At 38.6% G+C, this 19,607-nt stretch overlaps 1 protein-coding gene across 1 annotated transcript; it reads right to left on the bottom strand.

Moving 5' to 3' along the window:
* Positions 1–881: 881 nt before the first annotated feature.
* Positions 882–17,899, bottom strand: FAM98B (family with sequence similarity 98 member B). The gene is made up of 8 exons (XM_030274555.4): positions 17,712–17,899; positions 16,824–16,972; positions 15,887–16,021; positions 15,028–15,206; positions 8,509–8,589; positions 8,013–8,129; positions 5,513–5,680; positions 882–4,134 (listed from the first exon to the last, which is right to left on the bottom strand). Exons 1-8 carry the CDS (start codon positions 17,774–17,776, stop codon positions 3,685–3,687), a joined length of 1,344 nt encoding a protein of 447 aa, XP_030130415.4. The 5' UTR covers positions 17,777–17,899; the 3' UTR covers positions 882–3,684.
* Between the last annotated feature and the right edge of the window lie 1,708 nt (positions 17,900–19,607).

Consider the following 19,607-nt stretch of genomic DNA (forward strand, 5'->3'; position numbering starts at 1 on the left):
CATCTGAGATCCTTCTGCAGCATTAACCTAGTAACAGTGTCTAGACCAGCTTCACCTTCTCTGAGCCTTGGAATGGTGCATGGGAAAATTTAGGAAGTTAGGAATTAGTAGATTATTTATTCAGTATTTTAGTGGTTGACACAGTACAAACACTGAGTTACTACTCACTATTCCAAGCATTACAAAGCACCCATCTTTATTATCATATTCTCTCACTTTTGTTGAGAATGCTAATTTTGAAAAGATTGTGAAGTAGCCGAGTTTAAGCAAGGCTTCTGTTATGTCTGCTAATGCTGCCTATTGCACAGACAGAACTGTAGCACCCTAGACTTGCTATTTACCTTATAGTAAACTTCAAAATACCATATCCTAAATTGGTTTATATATGGGGAAATGGGCATCCATTCAGTTATCTTCAATCATGTGAGGGAAGACAACAAGAGGTGAAACTCCTATTTTATGGCATATCTGCTCTAGTCTTATGCAAAACAAGTTGTGGTTTTTTTTCATAATTATAGAAAGTAATAAATTAAAACTTGAGAAGTAATTGGAGAATATTTCCTTAGTTTATGTAAAGACAAAAGCAGTGATCATATAGATCACTATGCTTTTAAATCTTTTTTCAGTAAGATAAAATGTAACTGAGATTCCTTAGTAATCCCAGACAAAATCCCAGACTTGTGACTTACCTTCCCTGTTAAAATTTTTCTATAAAGTTATCTATTGCCTTCTCCATTTTGGTCAAAATACATGTTATTTCCATTACCATAAAAAGTAAGTTTCGCCACTATTGTATATCACCAGCAGAAATGCCTTCTTACAAACAAAAGAGGAACATATGATAGTGGATCCAAATCACAATAGACAAGAGATGATGCAAATAATTGCAAATACAGTACTTTATTCCTCAGTGTTTACAGCTGTTGACAAGAGCGTCTCTCTCAATTCCTGAAAAAAATCCCCAGCCTTTTTTTTTCAGATCTTCAACAAACTAAACAATATTAACTTAGGTATTCCTTAAGTGCGAATAAACACAAAAATGTTCACAAACATATATATGAAGATCTTTTACTTACAACAGAATTTTTGAAAATACTTTTTTTCAAGACAAAACTTGAGGTTTAAATCAATTACTTTCATGGTGTTATTGCATTGTTTAAGAAATTAAAAGCATACATTCTGACAAAAGGACAGCAAAGGATACCTCCATGAAATATGGTGGTGCTTACTTTATTTTTTAACTACTGGCTTCACATTTTCAAGTTATTTAAGAAAAACTGACATGGCCAGATGAAAAAAGAAAATCTCCAGCCTGTTTGTATTTCCATATTTTATATGGTCTACATACACATAACTGAAATATGATACTGAAATAATTTGATTTAGAATTGAAGTGGGCATGTATCTGCTTCACTTGATGATTTACTTCATTCAGAACCTGTCCTGCCTACTAACAGGATAGACTGATGAGCGTAAAACACCAAGGCACATCTACATCTGCAGTTACAACAATCTAACTAAACTGCTGCAATCTTGCATCCTAAGACTAATGAAACCTTTAAGCATAGATAAGTGATTTGTTTTTCTGAGTGTAGTTCCTTGATGAAGCCACACGTTTGACTGCTGATTATCTGTAGCAAAAAGTAACACTGGGATGAGCAAACAGATTTAATCTTAAAGCTTTGGTTGTTAAAAAGCTGCTCTCTACTCCTTTGCTGAGCAACACTTGGCTCCAAGGCCAGCAGCCTCATTTGGTAAGTCATTGGTTTGGGAGCTATTGCAGAGCGTTAGGCAAAAACCAAACTCAGAATCAAGAGAACCAGTACTGTGCTCCCATGTGTCTCTCCATAATGACTGCAGAGGCTGCCAAGAGCTTAGGCCAGTAAGAAGCATAATAAAAATTTGGCAAAGGAACTACAGTGCTAGCAGTAGGGTGACATGAAACCATTACTGCAAAAGTTCACATCCCAGCTAACATGTTCTAGCAAGCAAAATTTCTGCTGCTTTTTATCAGGCACCTGCTGTGACCCTAAAGCCCCGGTAATGCCATACCGGGGCATTAGAAGCAGCATTCTCAAGCAAACTGATGAAAGAGGAAATAACAGAAGAAAACCTTTTGAAAGATAATTTGATTTGGAACAGAACTTTACATTCATGCATGAAGTTACCAATGAAACAGGACATGATATGTATGTTCATGAAGGTAAAAAAAAACCAAAACATGTTTAAAGTGTCCCAATGGACACCAATAGGAAACTTGTGCAGAAAGAACTTGTAACTGAGGAACATAAATCCAAAATCAAATCTAAAAGTTCAACCTGCAGTTATGCCTACAATTACAAGTGCTTCAAGACCACTGTGCTATTTAGTCATCTGACACACAAGGTTAATCAGATGCCTTCCTGAATCTCTCTGTAGTGACCTGACCCTGATAAACGCTGTCATGAGAACCAACTCAGGCGGCACCCCCTTTCTACCTCTGTTTTCAGGAGCGGCCTCACAACACGGGAGATCTAAAAGATATTGGGCAGCAGGAAGTGACTTTTTAAGTGACAGTTCTAAATTTAATTCCTCTCTGCATCTATTTACAGCCATGATGGTATGGCAGCTAACTCCTTCTAGACTAACAGTGTATGTAATGGACAAGGCACCCACCCATACCATGTCAACACAGGGCTTCTTTTAGGTTGGCAGAGAGAGAAATCACTGAGAAAAGGTAAGGGAGAATAGAATAATTAAAAAAAAAAACAATGGGAAAGTAAAAAAGATGAGAAGAAATGTCATGTTCTTTCTTATAAAGCTCAGCTTATTTAAATTTTGTGTCTCAAAGCTGATACACAAGGATATACACATGAATTCATACCAGAAATGATGGCTGCAGCTTTTCTGCCCAATCTGATTTTAAAATTTTTTCATGAAACATCCACAATGGAAAACAGGTAAAATGAAAATAAGACACAATCAAAACTCACTATGATGACTTTACAGTCATCACATGCTCTGACCATTAAAGAGTGTTTGATACATTATGAACATAAAAAATAACCTGATTTGATTAATTTGTGCAGAGTATTAATTCATACTATTACTATAATGTGCAGTTCTACAAGAATAATCAAATCTAATTGAGTAATTTTGATCAAAGCCTTAAGGACTTTAACATTTGAAATTAAAATTCATTTACATGAGTGAATTAATGAATTAATTTTCATGAAAACTATGATTGAAGAACAATGACATGAAGAGAATAAGCCTGAAAGCAGCATTCTTGAGTCTTTTAAAAGTGGTTTCATCCAGTTCTTAGGCCTACTTTGTTTTATCTACACAACATTTTGGAGCAAGAGGGTAGACATACAACATGCAATAACTGGAGAGGTCTGACCATTAATACATTTTTGTTTGTTTACAAAGTGTTTTATTCAGTTTTATGAGACTTATTTTAAATAAAATGACATAATAAAAAACACCATATAAGCAGTACGAAAAACAAGGACTTCAGTCATCAGATTTCAGTATAAAACTTCAGTTAACTAAGAGAACTCAGAACATCGGTTGGTCTAATGAAATTACTCATATGGTCATACTTAATTCTAACCTAAACCCAAGTCAACAAATCTAAATTCCTAGTACCAGTAAACACCACCACTATATTCTGCCAGTTGTTCTGTTAAGATGTACAGTGCTCTAGTATCTTCGGTATCCTCCCCCTCCCCTTCCACCATATGGATCACCATAGCCTCCCCTGCCACCATAACCTCCCCTGCCACCTTGGAAGCCACCTCCACCCTGGTAGCCACCTCCACCCTGGTAGCCACCCCCACCCTGGTAGCCACCTCCACCCTGGTAGCCGCCCCCACCCTGGTAGCCACCCCCACCCTGGTAGCCACCCCCACCCTGGTAGCCACCCCCACCCTGGTAGCCACCCCCACCTCTTCCACCACCTCTGAAACCTCCACCTCCTCCTCCTCTGCCCCCTCCACCCCCCCAGTTACCCCTTCCACCACCACCACCACCACCTCCCCAGCCACCTCTTCCACCACCTTCTTGTCTTTTTTGCCATGGAGGCATTTCAGGAGGAGGTGGTTCAATTTCTGTTGGTCTGCCTCCACGGTCAGGGACCCTCCCCATCAGAACCTGTATGGGAAAATAGGTCATTTTCACAGTTAAAAAATAGTAGCAATAACTTGAAGAGACACTGCCTCTCAGTGCAGTGCTTGACAGCAGAATCACTATCTCCTGTCCTTATAACACCACAACAGAACTCTGAAAATGTTCTCATTTTTCACCTCTAAAACAGAAATAACTGCAGCTAGGTGGCTCATATTACTTTTGTGAATTTTTTATGAAGAACACGGCACACCTGAAGTATTAGTATTGCAATAAGCAATATATACACATATCATATATACAAATACACATATAAATTCATACAGAAAAGACCCTTTATGATGTGGTTCTTCTACTTCAATTTCAAAGTTAAAGTTCAAATTAGCCAACAAAAAAAACCAACTGACACTGATGTGCAGTTCTCAAAGGCACACCAGTCTGCCTAAAATCAGAAACTACTGACACTCAGTAAAGAGCCTGAATAAACAAAACATGCTGCAGTAACACTTCCAATAAAAGGGAAAAAAAAAGGCTTGACTATGGCAAGTATTACTCAGTGTATAAAAAGAGAAAATGCACTGGACAAAGTTATACAAAACAAACATCTACGAAGAACAAACATGTAGCCAAGTAGGTCTTTTTGTTGTTGCTTTTGTATTTCCTAAACACCATGTGATCAATGTTAACATTTCATGATCAGTCCCAGGCATTCCAACTAAAGTCCTCTCAAGAAAAAAAAACCCACCTTTCTCTTAGATCCTACAATAATTAAGAAATTTCAGAGTGTTAAGGATCAAAACATATGAAAGAGTATCTATATGAGGCAAAAAACATTAGAAAAATCTGTAAATACGGAATCAATAAAATCAAGTTTAGTCATCACTTGAATGGTGAAACTCATATGTCACTACTCACAAGATTCAGCTTTTATCACATACAAGAAAACAGCAAAATGTTGATTCATTACTGCAGCCAAACCAGAAAATTTGGCTGGTGACATTTCTACAGAAACTTTTGTGATTTATAACACACTGATGAACTAGAGAAGTGGGTTTACAAACCAAACAATAATATCCTGGCAAGGTAGCTCAGGAACTCATACCACAAATACTTATAGGTATCCTTGAGGTGTGCAGTTCCACTGAACTCAAGAGGTCATTTACACACACATACACCCCCCCACTTTTCCACCTCATCTACACTGTTGCATCATGTTGCATGACTGACTGTCTAGGAAGATAAAAAAAAGGACTTTCTACAATGTTTACTGGAATACTGCAAACCTTCCTTTCTTCAATGGAAAAAATGAAATGAAGGTACCAAGCAAAAGCAGTGGAATTCCAGAATTCCTCTTGAGAGGTCTGGAAATGCCCGTGCCCATTTATCACATGCCAGAAAAGCATACCTTGTTGATAGCACAGGCTGTCTTCTCCCGTGTGGACCCACTACTTGTTCTTATGATCTTGGACAAATCCTCGCGAGCAGCAAGCAGGTGAGCTAATGTAATGGTGGACTTTGGAGACAGCGCATAGCGCTTGGGCTGATAGATCCGTGCTATTTCATCTGTTTTTACCTAAAGGGTAACACCAAACACAACTTACTTGCCAAGTACCAAACACGCCAACAGACTTACTATAACTCATGTGCTGGTCTCAGTAAGTTTCACTCTGAACACAAGATGTAGCTTCCAAAAATACAAACTATATTACAAAGCATAGTGCCAGTTATCAGCAGTTCTCTTCCTGTTGGTGGAGCTATTACACAGAAAGTGCTGCTAACTATGTTTAATTGATGCTGAAACTTAGCACCAGTACAAAAGAAACTCCTCTATCCACTGGCATCAAACAGATTCTTTAATGCCTTCCAACATGTCTACAGACTAAAACTTAAGGAGTCCACACTGCTCTCTCAAAAGCTTTATATAACCATATTCAATGGATTGCTTCTAAACATGATGAAAACAGACCAGCTTCAACATAAGGCAAACTTGTGGAAAAAAACAGAAAATACATCAATGCAGCAAAACTGAGAAAGAGACAACATTAGATTTTTTCCAAGCATAATCTGATGCTTCATTTATTTAGCAGAAATGAAAAATAAATATACCTTCTGGGAAAATCTAGAATAACCTTCAGAGTGAAATAAAGCATTTAATATTGACTAGACCAGACAATACATGCTGAACCTTTACAAGACTGTTCTGCTAGGTAATTACTCCATAATTTGTGAACCATTTCAGTCTGCAAACTTAGCCCTCTTGGAGGCTGAACAAGTTATAAAAACCCAAATAAAAAAATCCCCAAAATGCCACACCATCAAAAGCAGAGAAATGTATCAATATCTATTTAATGGTGGGGAAAAAAAAGCAAGCTAACAAATTTTAAAGAGACAACAATATGTCTCTTGGCTTAAAAAAAACCCACAACAACTCAAATTATATCAATGCCAGAACATTTTCAATCCCCAAAACCTTCTCAAAGAAGTTATGAACATCCATAAAGAGAAATATGGGGGAAAAAAAGAGATTTGAAACAGTATGTTATTTTTAATTAGTATGTAACCTGGTTATTTCTGTAACTGCATATATTTCACATCAACAGTCTTTATAAGACAGGAAAACTAATCATCTGACTGCTTTATCATCAAAAATCTCTTTAAACTATTGTTCTATTTCAAAAGGGCATTCATTGCTTTTCAGATTGCTTGAATGGAACAATAGCAAGTGACAAAGTCTGCTTAAATTAGTGATCAGTCACATCAATTAAATTTTAGAAGTATACTTTAAATTTGAAGATACCTAATTGTATTGGTACAGCTGTAAGGAAGTTATTCAAGAAGGGACATCTGGCTTCTCTGAGCTAAATGCCCCCCTTTTCCTTTCTTGCAGCATAAAAGCATTCACAACCCCTTCAGAAATAAAACAGTGAGTTATTCCAATGCAGCACAGCAGCACCTAGACTTGTGTTCCAGTGATACTTAGTGAACTTCATGTGGTTAATTCTGCATGTGTCAATGACATATTGTGATGTCAGAAAGACTTGTAACAATCCATACTTTCAGTAAGCTTTCCAAGATTTATTCATCTTAAGCTTTCTAAAGAAACCTTTGAAGGAAAGCTGTTCTTGCTGCTAATGAACAAAACCATCTACCTCCAGCTTTTTGCATGTGCCTTCATCAAATGACGAACTTTGTGTGTCTTATCTTCCTACTCTCCTACTCTTTGGGATACAAATAAGATATATCTCCAGCTCGGAAATACTGTGACTATTTTTTAAATATACAGAGTTCTAGGAAATAGTACAAATGAAATTATCACAATTAAAGCAATACCAGCAGAACAAATACAGAGGAGTGCTTTGGAATTTTTAGTGACCTGAAGGAAAACAAACAACTGTGTGATTTTCTCATGCAAGCTAGTATTCAAATAACCTGTTCAGTCAAACAGCTGTTCATCTAATAGCACTGAATCCAAGATAGGGGGCAGTCACTGTAACCTCTCAGACTTTATACCAGTCTATGTTAAGGCCCAGTGTTTGTCTTACTTTTGCATCAGATAAGGTGCAGAGGCTCCCTCCTAGTTTACTTCTTTGGAGGGTGTTAGATACAGAAAATAGGGAGATGGAAACTTTAATCAAAGTGAGGAACCCCAACAAAGGATGCTAAAATTTCTAATTGTGAAGCTGCAAACAGTCACAAAGGACAGACTGTGCCACCTTATTAAATTCATCCCCTTCTTCAATACCTAGGATTTGGATATTACAGCTTGAGATCAGAACAGGCTGAAAAACAGGTAACAGTGATGGAAGTGTATTTGTGTATTTCCATGGCATGCATATTCTGTAGGAAGACTTGGGGAACAGCAGCAGACTCCCACCTACAGGAAGCAAAAAATACATCAAGTTTACCTTTGCTCTATCAGACCAGCCAAAAGACTGCACAGTCACATCGAGCCTCTTCATCAACATCCGCCGTCGACACTCGTACTCACTACAAAGAGCATCATTGATTTTTTCCAATCTTTCCTGCAGTGTTACAATAAGAAATTCAAACAGACAAATACATAAAGTTATAGGGGTCAATTCAAACTTAACCCCATCCATTAACTAACATGTCTATCCTGAGGTAACCACTTTAAACTACATAGCATCTGTGTAATGCTACAGTAGTATGCATGTACAAAATTATTTGAAAATGAACAATGGAAGAATCAACACAAGGTCTGTTTTATAATGACAATTCTGGAATTATCTGATTATCACTGTTAGCATATAGCAATTGAATTTCAGTATTAATATTCAGCAATAGAACAGTGACTGTAAAAAGGCAAAGTTAAATGAAGCCATATGCATTTATTTTGACCATCCTGTTAAATACTGAAAAGAAATGGAGAAACTTCTTTACCACTTGGTCAGAGTTCAGAGGTTTTGTTAGCAGTGATTTCCCCACATAGTTATTTTTAACTTTTGAGAGAATGTCCTTCACCTGAAAAAAACCACATACATCTCAGAATACAAACAATATTTAGATTTATTTCAGCAAAATTTGCTACAATCTCATTACATTTTATGGCACATCACTTGTCCTCCCATTAACAGAACAATAGTTATATAGCAAATTTATCAAGTGCATACAGGAAGTAGGACTAGCTAAATTACTCATTTTAGATACTATTAAGTGTTGCAATGACAACAATTGGAAGTTTGGAGTTGTGTTGCCAAATGTTACATTGGGCTACAAAAAAATCTGGTGATGGGTATTATTAAGAAAGCCAGGAGATATGACAGGCAGGCAGTCATTCTTTCTCATTAATTTTATTTTAATCCTATACCTGGTTCCAGCTAACATTATGTTTAAAGCTTTTGCATTCACTTCAAATCAAATTTGCTCATACTTCTTCCACTAGTTTTTGCCCTCAATTAGAGATGAAATACACTCTCTCTACCTTTCAAACACCACTGTGTTCTCCTCTCATTACAAGAATTCTCTACCTCCTCTTTTTGAGTGAACTTCCTTTGGGAAAGCTCTTCTACAAACATTACCATGAATGCCCACAACACTTGTACATTGCTTGAACATAATCCAACTGATTTTTCAGCTGGAGTTGAATGCATGCATATTATTGTTCCTGCAAGTTTTGCACAGTCTGATGGAGAGAACTACATCTTTATTTGCTTTAGTAAATAACCATGAGGAACCAAGCAAGATGAGTAAAACTAGAATTTATTTTCTTTTATATGTCAAAGGAAGGATTAAGGTAATGCATGATCTACAGTAAAACCTGTAACTGGGGACAGCCATTAGATATATTTGCAAGGATTGTAAGACTTCATGCGGGCACACAGGCATTTACATTACATTTGTCACAAAGGCATGGTTCAAAGCTCACTTTTGAGCTTCACATGTTACAGAAATATCACCTCTAATGACTGCTATGAAAACAAAAAAAAATCCATAAGTCAGAAACCAAATTCTGAAGCACCTAGTTAATTTTTAAAAGAAATACTTAGAAAATCAACTCTCAAATGGCAGGATTTTTATAATTATCTCTTTTTTTTTTTTTTTTTGTGTGTGTGTGTATATGAAGAAAAACATCTGATCTCTAATTTTCTGTGAAAACCAACATTTTTGTTCTTTTTACATCACTGCTGAGCAGCACTCTGGCAGGTTAAAAACACAATATCCCAGAAAAAGACTGAGGTAAATATATTGTGCAGTCAACAAATAAAGGGAAAACACTGTTTTGACTCTATCAGAAAAGACAGCCTAGCAGTATCTGAAAAGTGGCAATCTAATTAGTGTATTCCACTCATATCAAAAGAGGTTACAATAAGGGGTGAAGTTCAGTTCCATGTACCATACTTATCCCAATACTCCTTATTCTCTGATAATTCTTGCTTTTCTATAACCTTTTTCTTTAGAAAAAAACATTCATAGGTTGTCTGTCTTCTGCATGTAGCCAGTTTTTTTTTAATGAATCATGTACACGGTGCCATATGCAAATACACCGAAGCACAAACTATGTTGGAATTTGAATAAATGTTTGAAGATCAAAATCAAAGGTTAATAACCAACAATAGAGTAAGATCAGTATGACAACAAGAGATGAACAGATGAGTAATTAGTACGGAAGAAGGAATGAACAGCAGACGAATTAAAAATTGTATTGGGCAGGAAGTGTCTATTCATGTATCACTGAGGTCAGAAATATTACCTCAAAGTTTGAAAGAGAGTCTATTAAAATGAGACCAGCTGCTGAAACAAAAACTAATACAACAAAATGAAAAATCCTCAATGAAATTTACAGTTAGAGTGTGAAAGATGATCTCAAAGCCAGTGATGCTGAATAGTACCTAGAGATTAGAATTATTTCAAGTTTGCAGCTGCAAGAACAACAAAGAGGTAAACACAACGTTGGGCTCCATATACAAAAGCCACATATTCCGCCATCACAAGCCAATCACTACTGCTTACTCCTGATTTCCATGAACTGAAAAGTGAAAGGAAGTTTAGAGAGAACAATTAAGGAAGATAATCAATGAAAATCAAAACTAGAAAAAACAAGAGAAGCTAAATGAAATAAACCTTTACTGACTGAGGAATTGCCCCTAAATTTCTGCAATGTTTTCTTTCCAAGTTAAAGAGAACACATACGTAATGTTTATTGAGCACAGCTTTACTAATCAGTAACAGTTAATCTCTTCGCTGATTAACTGGTCTACACTCATGAACTGGTCTATGTTTTTGACACACTGTAAAGTCATGTTCAGATTAGTGAATCTCTACTTACTCCTCTCTCCCATCAGCAGGGCTTATGGGGAAATCCTACAGCTATATAATGGTGAAATAAGCTGAGCTGTCTTACAGCTGCAGAATACATTGTCCAGCCATGACTGATGAAAGAGGTATGAGCACAGGAACTCTGACACACAAGAGTCTGCCAGAGGATAAGAATACAATGTATGTGAGAATCTATGCTATAACCCATATTCCCACACATGATAGTTGCCCTGGATTGAGAAGGATACGCAGGAGTTTAAAAAACACACCACAACCCAGAAAGAAGTCCGCACGTGTAAGTGGGAACAAAACCAAATGCAGTGCCTTGATAGAAGAGCAGTGAAAACACACTCAAAGAAACACAAAACAAATTGTAATAGCCAAATCATCCCAATGTTTTTACACATTCGGGTGTAAAAATAAAACCAAATAATTTAAACTAGACGTAGACAAGTATATTTGACTATTTGACATAGGTGTAATCAATGACCTTGGTAACACAAAAAATTTATGGGATTGCTTTGGGAGTCTCTTACACAGTCTCTCAATATAAAATGAAAACAAATAAGCCATTGGATCTGAGACAAAAATACCCAATACAAATTTGCTACATAAAATTAACAGTTATTCTACTGTTAAAAAATAAAGTGTATCCTTATTGAACATGACATTTCTTATTTGTTTTGTAATTTTGTACAACTGAAAAAAAATTAGCTCCCATTTAATTACCATGTTCAATGTATTTATTAAATATCCTCATCTTCTGTCAAAACAGAGCCGTAATTTTTACCTTTAACACCATTTGCAACGAACAACATCATATATGTATGCACCTCCAGAGTTTTTTGAGATTTTGAAAAAAACTGACCTGTGGAAAGGTGTCATGTTATTAATTTAAAATAGCAACACTTTGAGGAAAGACTGTTGCCTTAATTAGTCATAAGGTGCACTGTACAGTTGCAGAGAGATCACCTAAAATCTAAAGCACAAAATATTTTTAAGCCTGTCTTTCATATACCTGCAGACAAATTCAGTATTTATGTAACTTTAAATTCATTTTTCTTTGCCTCTGATGTCTGGTGAACACGACAACTCTTCGGTCTTGCTCCCTGCAGTTACATTAATCCTTATTGTCCAGGCACCATTAGATCTGTAAAATTACTACAGATCAACAAATGAAACATATTAATTTAAATAATAAATTCTAGGATTTTTACCCAAATATTAAAAAAAATATTCTTCTCACATTTCACTTAAGTATTATTGTCAGCTTAATTTTGACTTAGTTTGTTCAGAAGCCCTTTGTAGTTTCTTTTCATTCTACTGCTTTATGAAAAGTAGCAAAGTACTTTGAATCATGTGGGCAAAGAAAGTTCAGAAGTCTTTTGAATAATAATATCACATTAAAAGTTTTTTTCAAATAAACAGTATTAGAACGTCACTTTGAATTAGGTGTGAAATTCACACTATCTTGATTGGAAAACAGCCAGATGTAAGCACTAGTTACAAAGCACAACACTGGCATGAACTTCTCTGAATCTTTCATCAATGTTCATTTAGAATTTATGGAGGTTTTGGTTCCAGATTGACTCCTAAATAAATTTCAGATAAATTTCAGATTGACTCCTAGATTCTCCCTTTGTAAATATACTTTACAATGGAACACCATCTTAAACAACTTAAAAATTACTATTAGTTTTTCAGTACTGTATAATAAAATATACTTAGTGATAGAAGGCTGTAATACTGTCAATTAATCTCTCATTTTCTTAGGTATATTGATAAACACTACCCTAAGTAATTACAGGAGATTCAAAAGCTACTTATTATGATTGTACATTCAAAGTTGGAGCTACTATAAAACTCATTTTGAATGAAGAAAGCAATCCTGATTTTATACTAATCTCTTAAATAAACTGGAAAATCACTTAAAACAATAAACGTTCTAATGTTCCATACCAAAATAAAGTGTGTGATCTGGCCTTTGGTAGGTTGCTGCTGCACAGCCAAACTATTCTCAGAACTACTCCCACAGCTACTGACAATGCTGAAGATGCTAGACAGAGACAAAGAGCAGACATGTTGAAATGTTGCAGATACACTAAAGATACTAGATCATTATGTAAGTCCCTATTATGAATTATATAATACTAAATATGAACAGTGCAATTTTATGCAGAATCTAATTAAATCAAAAGCCAAAAAGTATTTGGAAAAATAAATATATAATTTCAAGTGAATATTAAAATAAGTAATAAAATGGTGCTTTTAAAAAATGTTTACAAAGCCAATAAACTTCAGCTGGTGGCACTACCTTTCTAAAACCTTTAAGTTTAGGTCTTTAACTGTCATCTATCAAAATAACTCCAAACTTGTCCTATATTAAAGTAATGGTTGAAGGACAAGTAAACACATCACAGAAATTCTACAAAATCTCCTGCAAGGTAGGAAAAAATGCTTTGTTCATAAGGGATGAAACACTCAGAGAACAAATTACACTATTTGGAGTCACAGAAGATGAATGAACTAGTTTTGCCACCTTTCTACGCTCTGAAGTGAGTACAAGCGGTATAACCACTGTGGAACTGACAGACCTGAAAACTATTGGAAAATAGTCCAGGCAGAATTAATAAAAAAAAACCAAACAAAACCCAGCCAAAATCAAAGACAAAACACTTTTAAGATTCTGCTCATTTTAGTACTTCTGAAAGTGTAACAATTTATACACATTGGGATGGCAACACTATGCACAATTCAAGCCTGTGATGCTGTCTGATAGGAAATGTCAGACTTTGCAAAAGATGGCAGATACCATGTGTCCAACAATTCAAAGAAAACGTTCCATATCACTATGTGTGTATGAACAAACTGGTGCTCCAGGTCTGGTCTTGCTGTCCCACAACTGCAGAACTGGAGTCCTGTCCCTATAATGGGATGAAACTCAATGTGCACCTGAGAAGTGAAGCAAGGAATTGAGCAAGGAAGGTCACAGGCCATAGCTGCAGCCCATGAAGCACACATAGATGTAAACACAGCTAACACTTACAGAGGGAGATCAGCACAATCAAGCCATTAGTCATCAGCTTTAACTCTGATATTTTCATTCCCAAAACAGTGCTAGAATTGTTTCTTCATCCCTTCAAAAATATTTACTGAATGTAAAGACTTCCTTAGAACTACACAGATCAAGTACAGTTATAGAGTAGGAATAGGCAGTTCCACTTGCACCTGGGTGATGCCTTTTATAAATTAACCTATTAAAGGTTTTGTCTTGTCACACTGAAGACAGATGTAAGAAAATCATGCAAGTAACAGGCCCTTTGCCCAAAATCTCTGAATGTTCAACTGCCCACTTGTTTATGAGGAAGAATGAAAAAAACAAGCACAATAATGTCAAATTATTAAATTCAAAGATTCAGAAGCAGAGGGGATTGTTATTTGACCCTACAGGGGGGATCACTCTTTCCCCAAACACTAGAGAGAGAAGAGCAAAATTTTTAGCTGTCTGACAGAGAGGATAAATTCCACCCCAAGAGCCTATTTACATTCTGCAGTAAGGAAATCAGATTAAGTATCACATCAGTGACACGAGTTACAACCTGGATGGACACAACAGAAACAACTATCTTGCTGACTAAGGTTTAAGTTGGCTTATTCACGGAATACTGGCAATTCAGGCATTTCCACCCCCTTCTGCAACTAAGGTAATACCACCAACAAATCCACAGTTGCAATTAAGAAATTAATAAACTAAAAAGGACTAATTTAAGTTTTGGATATTAAATTTAAATACATTCCAGAAATGACTACAGGTATATAAATGCACAATCAGTTATTACCCAAAGTTTTCTGCTTGCTACAGCACATTTGAATGGGTAAGAGGAAAACTTATACCTTAAACTCGCATGGCAAAATATGTCTGATCAGGTACATTGCAACCTCAGGGAAATGCTCAAATACTTCCCCTCATAACAAAACCAGTTTAACTTAAAACACTAAGCTAGCTTTCAGAATCAAAATTCTCTTGCACTTGTCAGAGAGGGTTTCTATGGGTGAGAGTGCTGGGCCCTTAACTCTATGATGAATGCTTACAGAGACAGTGCTTACAGTTTAGCAATATTGAGAAGATGTAAAAGCCCATACCTTTTGTTCCACACTGGTTAACAAGGGAGGAATACCAGAAGATGAGGCATTTGGTAGACCCAGTGCATCACAAATAGCTTGCACTTCCTGAATAATTTCATTGTGCTTTTCCAAGTGAGAGCCTTTAATTTTCTTGCTCTGCAGTATCTTTAAAGCCTGAAGTTCTGTACTTAGAAATACTAGAGAGAAAAATCACATTTAGAGACACTTAAGCATTTCTGCATCCACATTCTCAGTACAGCTACAATATCTCACATTTGTAAAATAACCATGATAAAAGGGAGACTTTCTCAGTTCTCTCTGGAACAGGTCAGTACGTCTCCCATTCTTTACCTCAATTTCCTCTCACTTGACTTCCTATCTTCAGTCTACACACTGCATTTAACTGTCCAACTCCCTTCTGCCACCAGATCCCAAGTTCCTTGCCTAATTCATATTACCAAACTGGTTCCTGCTGCCACTTCTTTTTCCAAGTCCAACTTACACCTAGATGGTCCTTCTCTCAATTCTGATTTCAGCACCTCCAAATTGTGCAGCATTTATGTTCAAGCTGCCCTGAAACCTCTCACAAAACAGGAAACAAGGTCTCAGTTTAGGTGAGCTGGAACAACTGCATCAAGAGAGGGATCAGGAGGCCTCAGTAGGTTGCACCACACTTTTAAAAGAAATTTTAGTTTCTGCTAAACAGCTTTCTAATGCTGCTCTATTTTTCACTTTGCACAAGTGAGTTGATGCATGCTGAGCTAGTATGTAATGACTGTACACATCAACTTAAAAACACATAAAGAACTCTTCAATGTAAATCGTGCAGTTATGATAAAGTACTGCATTATAAATGGGAAAAATGACTATTACTCACAAAGGAGTTTAAGACAATCTTCCTTCTCTCTTAATCTGTCTTTGATGTCTCCGGAGACCAGTGACGAATACGGACAAGCCATTTCTCTCAGAAAGCCACTAATTTCAAGCTGGAAGCTCTCTATATCTTTTACACCTATGGAAATAAATGCACAAATAATGGCTTTTTACAGAAACATCAAACTGCAACCTATTTTTTTTAACATACACTTCTATTGCAGATTTCAACAATCCAAAGATTAACCACCAGTTAATATTTTGCTTAAAAAAGTCCTATAGGAAGCTACTGCTTTCTAATAGTATCTTGTACTCGTGTCACTACAGGGCGAAACTCATGCTTTGAATGAGGTAATGCTACAGCAGTCTGTGAAGACATGAACACAAATGACCATCAGTAAGAAGTGAACAGTTTATGTCACTAAATAGCATGTCAATGTAACTAATTTTCTGATGAAGAAGTGACAAGGAGTCATGAACCCATTATTTTCAATGATTGCTTTTAGTCCCACTACTTTTTTGATGAAAATTTAAGTAATATAAAATCTCAGCCAAATTCCAGCCCTCAACAGAAATAACCAGGCAGCGCTACCAAACGCTTCATGTATCCACACACACGGTGCTGAGCGGAACAGTGCGTTGGACCAGCAGGCTGAAAACACTCGGCACTGCAGTCTATGCCATACAAACATGACTGCAGGCATGAATGTACTTTTCACATTTACATATATTTTAAACCACCCTAAATCACCTTCTTTTCCCCTTTTGAAACAAGCCTTCAGAACAGAAGACCTTAATCTAAGAGCCACATATATACAAATATCAGCCTGAGTCTGGCTACCTTTCAGGTTTCTCGTAAACTTTAACACTGTAATTTCACTATTAGCTGAACAGTATGGGTCTAAATCCACTGAACAAATACTAAATTAACATTCATATACCATCTGTTGCAGTGATGCTTTCTTCCATATTACAAAGTGACTTTATCTGGGAACCTAACCAAATGCAAAGCTCAAAAAATTCAGGTGAAGACAATCCATTTTCTGCTGCTTTTTTCAGAGCCTCCTCCTCCAACAGGGCACCCGTGTACCTGCACAGGTAGATAAATATTAGTAATAAGACGTAAACATAATATAAAATATACATATTTTCAAATTATTTTACTGTAAGCTGGTTAGCAACTACACTTAAATGAATTAATCCTTCTGCATTACTTTTGTCAAGGAACAATTCAGACTTCTTTTTTTAAACACACCAAAAGTTCTTGGTCATTTATAAATAAAATAGCTTGTCAGAAAATACGAGACGGGCATTTTTACATGTGCATGTGAAAACAGACTTTGATCTCTAAGAATACGCCTGACAGAGAAGACCTCAAGTATTAAGTGTAGTCAAATTTCCTCCTAACAGTAACAACTGGCTGCCCTGGAGTACTGGGAATAACACAACTAAAAATTCAATTTTGCACGGTTTTTGCCCCGTACCATCCGAAGCACATCGCGGGAGGTGGGCAGGCACCAAAGAACGAGGCGCTGCCCCGCCAGCCTCCGGCGGCCGCCCCGGTTCCGACCACGGCCGCGCACCCCGGGCTCCTCTGCCCTCCCGCACTACGGCCGGGCGAGCCCACCGCCCCGCCGTGCCCCGCTCCCGGCCCGCCGAGCCCCGGCACCCCCGCGGCGCGGGCCCGCTCCTCTGCCGATGCGCGCTCCCCTCCGCTCCCGCCTCCGGCCCGGCCTCTCGCCAGCGGCTGCGGCGGCCCGCTCCGCGCCCAGCCGGGCTGCCCGCGGCCCTCTCCCCTCGCAGGGGAGCCGCCGCCGCTCCGCGGTTACCCCAGGGCCTCCAGCGCGTCCAAGATGTCGCTCTCCATGCCCGGGCCCGGCAGCGGCTCCCTCATGCCGGCGCCGCGCCGTGCGGTGCCCGCCCCAAACCGGCCCGCCGCAACCCGCGCCCGCCGCCGCGTTCCGCCGCGCGGCGGCCCCGGCCGGGAGGAGCCCCCGGGCTGCCCCCGCCCCTCCCTCGGGCCGGCCCCGCTCCGGGGGGCGCCGAGCGCCCCGGGCCAGCCCCGCCTGTGCCCGGCAGGGACCCTTCGGTGGGGCCCGGCTCTGCCTTTCGGCCCGCCTCGTCTCCTCCTGGCCCTGCGGCTGTGCTCCGGATGCGGCCCCAAACCCCTGGCCGCTGCATTCTCCTAGCCCGCTCCGCCGGGTACCGGCCGCCCGGAGAAATGCAGGGATGCAGGCTCATGCCAGGGCAGCGAGCTCTGCCGCCCCTGCCCCAAGGCCCCTCTGGGACGTGGTTCAAAAAAGCAGCTTTTGAGGCTTGCACTTCTGCATTATTTCTGTGACATCTCAGACATTCTGCCTGAGATGGTCCAGGCCGTATTTCCCGGGCACCTGTAGATTTTCCACTCTGGGGTGGTGCCCCAGCCCTGCTGCGCTGACTGTGGCTGAGGTGGAGGGAATTCTCTCCACTGTGACTGGTATGGGACTGTGTTTCAGGGGAGTGCTGAAAGCAGTGTTGATAATACAGAGATGTTTCTGTTGTTGCTGAGCAGTGCTTTCAGAGCCAAGGCTTTTTCTGCTTCTCGTACTCTCGTAGTACCCCACCTGTGAAGGGACCGGTGGTGCTGGAAAGGGGCCCAGCCAGGACAGCTGACCCCAACCTCCAAAGGGATATTCCAGGCCATGTGGCATCATGATCAGCATATAAAACAGGGGAAGAAAGGAATAAGGGGGGATATTTGGAGTTGGAGACGATGGCATTTGTCTTCCCAACTAACTCTTGTCCTGGGGATGGCTGAACACTCCCGGTGGGCTCATGGGACGCAGTCACTTAATTCCTTGTTTTGCTTTGCTTGCATACACAACTTCTAATTTATGTATTAAACTGTCTTTTACCTCAACCCACAAGTTTTCTAGCCTTTTCTCTTTACTTTTTAACCTACATGTGTTTCCATTTTTGGATTCTCTCCCCAGAGGGAGAGAAGGAGGGAGCAAGTGAATGGTTGCATGTTGCTTGGTTGCCAGGTGATGTAAAACCACAACAGCCCTTTTGACCTTTTTTAACCAGTGTTTTCTTATATGGACCTTCAGAAAATCCAATGGCTAAATCTGTGATGAAGATCAGAAAGGCATACAATTGGATGGAAGTAATTACAACATAGATGTTCTTAATGCATGAAATCTCTAAAATTTTTGAAGCAACTATTTTGAATTATTTCTGTTTAACAGAAAATGTACTTTATTGAGTGCTAAGCTTTAAAAAGTGGGAATCAGGACAGCTATGACATCCTCCCACACGCACAGACAGTAATCTAGAAATCAAAAACATTGTTTATGGCAGTCAGGGGAAGGAAGAGCATCCTGAAGGCTGACACACTTACGTTGACCATATGTGTACATCAGTGCCAGTACCTCAGCAACCTCTTTCACAGCTCTCAGCTGGCTTGTACCATGTGACAGAACTTTGATTAGCTTTTGTTTCAAATGGGCTAACATAATTTCTCTAAATGAAGGAGCATGATCTGAGAGCAGAGATTCAGAACATGAACTCTTGCTCCTTTTTAAACCTTAACATCCAATTTGTAGCATGAGAAAACAAGATACACAGAATTGCACAGAAATAGCCACTTCTCTTTTCCTTTTTTTAAAGCTGTATGTCACCCAGAGTGATTCATCACTATACAGTTCTCCAAAACTGGGAAGTTTTCATATCAGTCAATAATGCAG

This window comes from Taeniopygia guttata, chromosome 5, assembly GCF_048771995.1.
Source record: "Taeniopygia guttata chromosome 5, bTaeGut7.mat, whole genome shotgun sequence".
In the NCBI taxonomy this organism is placed as follows: Eukaryota; Metazoa; Chordata; class Aves; order Passeriformes; family Estrildidae; genus Taeniopygia; species Taeniopygia guttata.

Bases quoted from the DNA above. Each gene is read 5' to 3' on its own strand.
- FAM98B (XM_030274555.4), bottom strand. From the start codon at position 17,776: ATGAGGGAGCCGCTGCCGGGCCCGGGCATGGAGAGCGACATCTTGGAC. The intron at 16,973-17,711 runs GTAACCGCGGAG...CTACCTGTGCAG, and splicing joins GACGCGCTGGAGGCCCTGGG to GTACACGGGTGCCCTGTTGG. The intron at 5,681-8,012 runs GTAAACTTGATG...GTTACCCTTTAG, and splicing joins GCTGGTCTGATAGAGCAAAG to GTAAAAACAGATGAAATAGC.